Source organism: Berghia stephanieae, unplaced genomic scaffold (assembly GCF_034508935.2).
Source record: "Berghia stephanieae isolate SIO BIC M18660-M18661 unplaced genomic scaffold, UCSD_Bste_1.3 scaffold598, whole genome shotgun sequence".
Classification (NCBI taxonomy): domain Eukaryota; kingdom Metazoa; phylum Mollusca; class Gastropoda; order Nudibranchia; family Aeolidiidae; genus Berghia; species Berghia stephanieae.
In genome coordinates this window covers 9,303-19,121 of record NW_027627488.1, presented here as the reverse complement: position 1 = coordinate 19,121, position 9,819 = coordinate 9,303, and the positions used below count along the sequence as shown (strand labels likewise).

General features: G+C 34.3%; 1 protein-coding gene across 1 annotated transcript; it reads right to left on the bottom strand.

The window, feature by feature from the left end:
- Positions 1 to 3,823: 3,823 nt before the first annotated feature.
- Positions 3,824 to 9,574, bottom strand: LOC144962096 (structure-specific endonuclease subunit MUS81-like; the record flags this gene model as incomplete). The annotated part of the gene is made up of 6 exons (XM_078895058.1): positions 9,363 to 9,574; positions 8,819 to 8,950; positions 6,832 to 6,931; positions 6,044 to 6,160; positions 5,142 to 5,237; positions 3,824 to 3,969 (listed from the first exon to the last, which is right to left on the bottom strand). Coding segments are annotated over exons 1-6 (764 nt in total), but the record flags the coding sequence as incomplete, so codon positions are not given.
- Between the last annotated feature and the right edge of the window lie 245 nt (positions 9,575 to 9,819).

Here is a 9,819-nt window from a genome sequence, read left to right as displayed (position 1 = left end):
TTGGTCCTTTAACCAAGTATAATTTCCCATATGCAGGATTTAGGTTAAGTTGTTAATCCCAGTAACTAGTTGCTAAGCATATAATATTATTCTTATGTTGGTTGTGGGATTAAGGTGTAATAAAATTTTGCATTAAATCCAGCTAATTCATTGAGAAAAAATCAGGGAATTGGTAGCATTTTGGATTAATGTTCGTTCTGGTTTCTTCTTCTTCTTCTAGGTTCCATGCCTGGTCCAGGCTTCGGATACTGCATGAATTATCTCTCTCCATTCCTCCCTGTCTCTTGCTTTTTCAAACAGCTCTTGGATTGTTAGGTTGGTGAAGCCCTTCAGTTGGTCTATGAGTGTTTTTCTTTGTCTCCCCCGGGCGCGTTTACCAGGTATTTTTCCACAACTTGCCAGGTATTCATTCTTATCTTTCCTTACTATGTGTCCGAAAAAGGATAGTTGTCGATCCACTATTAAGGGCATTAGTTTCCTTTGTTGGTATGTTTGTTTTAGCACTTCTTCGTTCGTTTTGTGTGCAGTATACGATATTCTCTGCATCCTTCTCAAGCACCACATTTCAAAAGCTTCAATGTTCTTTTGTGTTTCTGCATTTGTAGTCCAGCTTTCGCATCCGTATAACAAGATTGGCCACACGTAGCACTTCAAGACTCGGAATCTAATCCCGAACGACATCTGTTTGTTTTTCAAAATGTTTCCCAGGTCCATGAAGGCCTGTTTGGCTTGAGTTATTCTTGCTCGTATGTCTCGGTTACATCTTCCATCTGTTGTCACTATTGAACCTAGGTATTTAAAACTTTCTACGTTGGTAAGTTGCTCGCCGTGAATCGTTATATTGCAGGTGTTGTTGTTTTCGGGGTTTTTCTGTATTACCATGCATTCCGTTTTGGTGATATTCACTTCCATTCCCTTGGCTTCACTATCTACTACCACTTTGTCAACAATCTTTTGAAGTTGGATTTCTGATGTTGCAATGAGTACCGTATCGTCTGCGTATCTTATATTATTTATGTTGTGACCTCCTACTTTTATTCCCTCCATATTATTTATGCCCCTCATGATTGTTTCTTGGTATAGATTAAACAGATCTGGTGAGGCAACACACCCTTGACGGACTCCTTTCTTAATAGGAATGGAATTTCCTGTAGAGTTTCCGATTTTGATAGATGCCTGCTGGGTGTAGTATAATGTTTGCATGAGTCTGAGGTCTTTCTCATCAGCGCCAATGGAGTGCAGTTGTTTTAGTATTTCTTCGTGGCGTACTCTATCAAAAGCTTTTTTGTAGTCGACAAAACAGAGGTATAGTGGGGTCTGAACCTGTATAGCTCTTTCACTTAAAACACGGAGGAGGTATATTGCGTTCCTTGTCCCTCTGTCAGGTTGGAATCCATATTGTTCTTCTGCGATTTCGGGGTTAATCTTATTCCTTAGCCTGTTGATAATTATACGCAACAGTATTTTGTTGATGTGGCTTATTAAACTTATAGTTCTAAAATTTTCGCATCTGACTGCACCTGCTTTCTTTGGTATTGCTATGAAAATAGAGTTACAGAGATCTTCTGGAATTTTCCCAGTATTGTATATATTGTTGAATAATATGTGAAGTTCATCAATTGCTAGATCTCCTAGGCTTTTTAATACCTCTACAGATATTTCATCAGGGCCTGTTGCTTTACCATCCCTCATTCGTTCCATGGCATGTTCAATTTCACTTTTGGTGATGTTTGGTCCGCTTAATGGTTCTTTGAATTTCAGTGGTGGTTCATTTCTATTTGGATCATTGTACAGTTCGCCTATGTATTCTACCCATCGGCTTTCTATATGTTGTTCTTCAAATAGCAGTTCCCCTTGTTTGTTTTGGATACAACTTCCTGCTGCTTTGCTTTTCCTTTTCCCTGATAGTTCTTTTATTCTTTGGTGAGCTTGTTGGGGGTTGGGTTTGTATTCTTTTTCGATTTCGCAGCATTTCCAGTCTAGATAGTTCTCGTGTGCCTCGATGCATTTGGATTTAATGTGGTTGTTCAATGTTTGGTATTCTGCAGACCCTCTGTTGCATTTTCGTCTTTCTTCAAATAGGTTTAGAATTTCATTTGTCATCCATTCCTTTTTGCTGTTTATTTGAGCTATTGGTAAATGCTTTTCTGCAGTTGCTTTGACACACTTTTGGAATATATCAAATTGTTTTTCACATTTTTCGTTATCAGGTTCACTTTGGCTTTGTATCATGAGTGCATTTTCAAATTCTTCTCTCATTTTTGTTTGTATGCCATTGTCTTTGCATAACCTGTAATCCCTCTTTATTCTACCAGCTGTTCTCTGAATAGCTTTAAACTTTATCCTTACTGTACAAACAACTGGGACATGGTCACTGTCTACATCGGCGCCTGGATAGGTTTTGCAATTTAATATGCCATTTCTGAATCTTGATGATACTGCTATAAAGTCTATCTGGTTCCTTGCTCTGTCCCCTGGTGATTGCCATGTCCAGGTTCTTCTTGGGTGTTGTTGAAACCAGGTGTTTGAAATCATTAATTTATTTGTTCTACACCAATCTGCCCAGATGTTTCCTCGTTCATTTCTGTCTCCGAGTCCATGTGGTCCGATTATGTCACCATCTCTGCCTCTGCCAATCTTAGCATTTAGGTCCCCCATTACCATAAGGACTTCTTGTGATTTACACATTCGTTTTGCTTTGTCTAGTGAATGGTAAAACTCTGTCATATCTGCATCTGTCGCCTCTTCTGTTGGTGCATAAACTTGAATAATATTGGTGTCAACTACAGGTCCTCTTAGCTTAACCAGCAAAACTCTGTCTGAGATTGCTACGTGCCCTTTGTAAAATTTGGTTGATTTTTGGTCTAAGATCATCCCTACTCCTTTTTGGAAAGAGGTTCCACCACTCCATATGATCTTATATGTCGTGTTGTTTTCTTGTTTTGACATGGTTCCCTGCTCTTTCCATCTCATCTCTGCCAGGCCAAGAATATTTATTTGGAGCCGTTTCATTTCTTTTAGAATGTTGTTTAGTTTTCCTTTTTGGGCACAGGTCCTGACATTCCATGTCCCAATTTTGGTTTTGTCACATTTGTGAAATTTATTTCGCCTAGTAATTGGCTGACGGTTCGGTGTGACCTGACGAACATCACGCTCCCAACCGAGCGAGGCAGCAGTCTTCCGTGAAAACATGCTCCCCTTTACGCTGTCACCGTTTAACTTTTTGGACTTATTCATGCAGTTAACTCGGCAAAGTTACAAGAATGGTTTGCCATTGCCTATTCTTGTCGCCCTCTGCAGTTGGCCAGCTTGACCTGTTACCGTTCGACACCACGAGGAGGTTGCAGTAGGGCTTGATGATGATCTATCTTTGCAGACTTGGCATCATCCATTTGTCGAACGTTCTGGTTTAAGGGCTTTCAAAATAACCGTTCTGAAGTGTATTTAGATCAGTTGTTCTTTTTCTATCAAGGTCCCAATCAGATAATGGATTCATCAAATGTGGTGAATGTTTGTATACCATTGCAGTCAATTTTCTACTATGTCACTTTGTCCTGAACGTCTTAAAACAATTCTTCAGAATGTAGAAAACTTTACGCATGTTTAAAACAAATCCAAGCTATATTGACTAGTTCACAAAAGTAGATGTAAAATAATTATATCTATAAAGAACAAATTATTCCTGTAATAAAAAGTCCAATAATGAAATCAGGATGCAAGAAAACGAAAACAATCCATTGACAAAAACATGTCTTACTCAACCCCATTTAGAACATTTAATTTCTTTACAATATTTATTAAATGCAAAATATTCTCCTTATACTTATTTCTAAGAGTACAAACCTTGTGTTTAATTGATGTTTCATTGAATGTTTGAAATGGCATCAGGTAATATTCCTGGTCCCTGACTGTTGCCTTTGCTGCTCTCAATTTCACATGATCGTGGGATGCTGCATGCAATGTTTTGTTCTGAAAATATAATCATACAAAAATAAGGATGAGGTATTCATCTTCATAAATACAAAACTTCCGCATTAATAAATAAAAATAATTTACTTATCACCACCGGGAAATGTGTCTTTAAGGTCTATTCTAAGGGAAGACTGGAATATCTCAGGTGTCTGCTGCAGTGCAGTGTCGCAAAATGAGCTAGGATAGGAAAGGGTGGAACTAAGTACCTTTTGGGTACAAAGCAAAGACCATACTGCTGTGCCACCCAGACCAATAAATGTAAATTAAATAGAACACACAATCATTACCATATCATGATGACATTGTATTACAAAAGAATCGTTGCCAGTAAATAGTAATAATAAAATGAGAATAATTGGAGAAAAACACATTTGTGTTTAATGGCAATTGCAGGAATAGGCGATCTGAATTTGGACTAGTGAATAAGGGTTAACCAGATGAATAATATAATATATACAAAGTTGCTTGCAAATTTACTTCAAGTCAAATCATTAAGTTATCAAATGACATGAGCATAGACTATGACACCCAACAAAACTAAGTATTAGAGTATTATTTCAATAATGAAAATTTAAGAAAGCGTAACAATGATTGTTGTTATGGAATGATGAAAAACATTCATTTAATTGAAACTTACTCTTTTTATTGGACTTATTATGTTGTTATTTTTTATTTGTTTTCCACGGGTTTTCTTTCTTAATCATCACTTATCAAAAAATTAAATTAGCCTAAGACTTTTAGCAAATGTAAACATCTGGGGTTTTTTTCTTCATATCTTCGCAAGTCCTATTAATCATTATGTGGTCAAAAATAATTTTTTTTAAATAAATTAATTTTTAACAATGGCATAATGTGCCTGATGATTAATTTTTATCTAAAATGAAATTTTATTCGATTTGAATTGTACATATTCAATAAAAAGCCAGCACTGTGGTTTATACGTTTCAACATTTTAAGTCTTGTGAAACAGAAACCAAAATGTGTCACAATATCAACATAATACCACAATACACCAGGTGTTAGTATCTGCTCTGGTCGCTGTCTAATTCAATTCTTTGCTGGAAAATAATTAATCCTTGTGTGTTTTGACATGTTTCTTTTTCAACAAACATCTCCTATAAAATTTAATACTTATACAAATAGATGATAAGCTAGGATCAAGACCTTACACCATAGTACTTTTGGATGGATCTTGTCATCATGGATAAGTACAACACAGCTTCTTTAGAACTTCCACATCTTTTCACTTTGAATCCATCGAGAATCTGTTAAACAATAAATAACATGAAGTATATTCAAAATTTCTTTAAGTATAATTGTGAGGAGACTATAACCCGAAATAATTGCTGTTGATCTTTCAACTGTTGATATTGATAAAAATGCTTTTCTTTGACACTATATGATTTAATCTGGTTTTTTAAATATTTCAATTAAATTAAAAAGAATTTTCCTAACAGTCTTATTGATGTTTTGAATTTAACAGAATGTGAAAGTAAAAAAACTTCTTATTTTTCTAAATTTCTTCCCCCAATGATGTTTAAGGTTTTGAAATTATTAATGAGATGGATTTCACAAATTATGACCACCCTTAGCTATTAGCACAAAATTTCATTACATCTTTAAAAGTACATCTTAGTTTTTAGTAATGTACAAAAATGAATACAATAGCTTTAAGAAGAAGAGCAACATACCAAACATAGAACGTTTCCGACTAAAAACCCTTCCTCAGCCAATAATAAAAACAGTAGAAACGTTAATACATAATTTTAAACTCAGACAGATGACAGAAAAGTAATTGACAGGTGTAGCCGACAAATACAAAGTCAATTACTTTTTTGAAGCTGTTATTTTCATTATTGTTCATAACTTTTTACAGTCAACAACTTCTAGCAGCTTAGTATTCACTTTGACTTGAGGCCATCACATTTTAATATTGACATTTTAAAATACGTTATGCCACCAGTTAATTATACCTTTAAAAAAAAAATTCCAGTGTCTAATTCATCACGTTTGATGTATTTCTTGATTCTTGAGTGATGATTCACATTATGGTCAATGATCTTTAAATTACCTGAGAATTGACAATGCTCTGCTTGATGCGATCCTCTGATATGCTAAAATTTTGAATTGAGCCATACTCTTCAATCAAGATGATTAACTCTGATACACCACAATGCTTGAGTCGAAACTGAAAAATAAATGAGTGATTTTCTTTTATTTTTCAAAAAAAATGGAGAAAACAAAATACCGTGGAGTATTTAAGTAAAGTTAGGAGAGTGTTTTTGGTATACTGGTAGCGATTGCATGTCTTTGGGAGAGTTTTGTAAATCTTATAAGGATATGAAAGTGATATTTCATATCTGTATCTTTCATGTATGTCTGCAGTGTAAAATTGTTTGTGCCAAAAATACTAAAAAATGTCATTGGAACTTTTCATTTGAATACATAAACCGATTGAATTCCATGATAATGCAAAAGCAATTATCAATTTTTTCAAAGGATATGTTCAGTCCTGCCTCTTCTCCTTCACCCTTTTCTGATTAACACGATCCTTATTCTCAACAATATTTTTTCAATTATTTACAAAAAACAGCCTTGATTTCCATCTTCTTCTTCTTATTATTATTATAATAATCAATATTTTTTTCAATGGCTTTTAAAAAATGATCTGGTCTTTGCTTGGTAACTGTGGAACTTTTGTGTATGACACACCTGCTGCACAGTGAGGCCTTGAGCAAGTCACCTCCTCCAAGCTCGTGAGCTTGGTGAACCAGAGTGGTTCTCATCACTCACAGAAAAATTTCCCTCAACAGTTTGAAATTATTACTTTGCATTAGCTTTTTATGAATAATGCCATACCTTTTGCTCTTTCAATCTTCCTCCAGTAATGCTGCTCACTAGATCATCCATTCTCTTTCTTTCAATTGCAAAGTTTAAAACAAGCTCCTTCCTGCCGAGACTAAAAATAATAAAAAGAAATGTTCACATTAGTCTTGTTGGGTTTTTATTTTCCAACGACTAAACATTGATAAATGTAGTGATAAAAAAAAAACAAAATATGTGATTTCATCAAGATATTCTATTTAACTGGGTAAAACAATTCTCTTCATACTTGTCTAGCAAAATGCTAACACTAGTCCATGTCATCTAAAATAATACAAAAAGCAAAATGTCTAAAATGTAATGAACATACAATTCAAATGAACATTAAATAGTTATCTATGCTATCTAAATAGTTCATTCGCCGAATGGCTTTAATATGCCAATACTATATTAATTCATCAAGCCTGAAATTACATTGAAGCCATTGATAGATTGGTTGTAAACATTGAAGGCCCACAAACCCCTAACCATAACAAAGCTAAAAAATAAACAAAAACGATAAATAAATAAATAAATAAATAAATAAATAAATAAATAAATAAATAAATAAAAGAAAAAACAATTTAAAAAAAAAGAAGACGACAAAATTGATTATTCCAATGAAAGTGGTGAAAAACAGATCCAGAAATCCAAAACATCACAAGTTTGAGATCTGGGTTCCTAACACATAAATATGTGTTAAATACTGAATTTATTGTTCATTTATTGATGAAAATCTGGTTAGGTTTATGTTTTGTACCTAGATAAAAGATGGGAAATAATTGTTAATGAGACTTATTGCCTCAAACTGGTATAAAATTAAGGTGAACAAGACATTGGAAATTTAAACTGAGATTTGAATATTAACCAGTAGATTTTTGACCAATCAAAACATGGAATTTGTGAAACACCTTCACATGTGTCAGACAAACATAGTTATTTGTTTATATAAACAATAACATGACTGAAATCGACCTCTCTCTGAACATTATTATTTTTATACCCCCAAATGGGTGACTAGTTTTCACACAATTTTCTCGATCGTATTATAAATGTTTAAGTTCGCATGCAGTTTTCTATGTTGGTTCCAGTGATCAAGCAGTAGAACAGTGGGTATTTTACTTAGACACATACAATTGAGAGTAAAGCATGTGTAGTTTGCTATGTTTACATTATGACGATTGTCAGAGAGGCGTGGTTATCTAAGTGTCTATTAAACTAATAAAGATTTTTTAAATAGAAGATAAATAAAAAGTAAAATATACTAGTGAAAAAAACAAAAAAACAAACATTTTTTTAAAACCCTCCAATTTAAAAATTCTGACAATTTTTAATGAGTTCTATTTTCAACGGGGTCCCGATAGCTCAGTTGGTAGAGCACTCGCTTCACATGCAATGGATTGGGATCAATCTCAGGTGTAGTTAAGATTTTTTTTTGACCCCCTGTCCTCCCAGTATTAATTGGGTAGCTAGATCTGTTACATCTGATTACGATAGACTAGTGTACAATCCAAAGGGTAGCAAGCAATTGTTGCTATTGTTCGTTTCACGCTACAGATACCAGGATAAACTCTGACTCCATGGGTTTAATGGCTCTGAAGATTAAGTAAAAAATATACAAATTATACATTGTGTTGTGTACTAGTTATATCAGTGCTGATGGTGACAAAAAGTGAAAAAGTAGGAAAATGTTGAACGGTTGCCTTTAAGCCCCATTTTTACTGCACTAAACCACACTGTTACAGCAATTGAGATGATAAACTATCATTGATACTCTAGCTAACTTCTGGAGAGTGGGAAACTGCACCTGTGTGTTCCACCACACATCAACTCTCTCATTGTTAGCACATTGTTTCGAGAAAATGTAATTTTTAAAAGGAGAAAATTCCTCCTCTGGACTCCAAAATCGCGGATTTCCGTGGATCCGAGGAAAACCATCAGCACTGTTATATGATTTCCATGTCCTGTGTATAAAACCAATTACCTAGAGACTCCCTCATTTGGATTTCCTTTTTCTCTCGCCACCCAAAGAATGTCTCCAATATGTAGCAGTCTCAGGTCACAATTAATACCCCTCTGAATGAGATCTGGAAGAAGGGTCTTACTGTTGCTTTTGCTGAAAAAAAATGTCATGAGAAAAACATTTTAACAGTTTCCTTTGTTATAAATTTGAAAGAAGAAGAGAGACAAGGAATACAAAAGCCCAATTCCATTTTTCAATATCAAAACGTTTCTTATAATTTATACGCAAATTGCAGCAAAACTGTTATCAAGTTACTTCCATTTTTCTCTGTTAAACATCCTTAAATTCCTTTTATAAATCAATAATAAATAAAAATGAACAAAGTAATGATGATTTATAGATTTCAATTTCAGACTGATAAGACCAAATGTGCCAAAAGGGCTGTTTGACTTCAAAAGAAATGCCAATAAAACAGTTTCCACTTTCATTATGAGAGAAACAATTATATTTAATAAACCAAAAAATAGACCAAGACTTTGATTCCCAGTAAAATATTCATACAAACCTGCCATAAAACTCTCTGTTATCGATGCATAGCACAATCTCATAACTACCAGGCAGGAGAGTAAACTCTGGAGTGGGATGATCTTCAGGAAGAACATCCATTCCTTTGGGACCATTTACACATTCACTAGTTGTGGGCAATGCTGCCTTGATGTTATCATACTTGGTGTTCATTTTGAAATGTTATCAGCAGTTTTAACCTTAGGTGTTATAGATGTGAATGGCACATTTAACTCAGGTTCAGAATCATCATCCTCCAAGACTACAACATCGTTGTCATGACTAGCATGTGATTTTGTTGGTAATTTGTTTGATTTTTCTGGGACAGTGGAATTCACTTTATTTGAATCGGTGTTTATATGGTCTGTGCTGAAATGACTTAAAAGTTGAGATGAAACAGCTCCTTTGTTGAAAAGTCTTTTAGACAAAGGTACACAGATATCTAAATCTGGGAGATC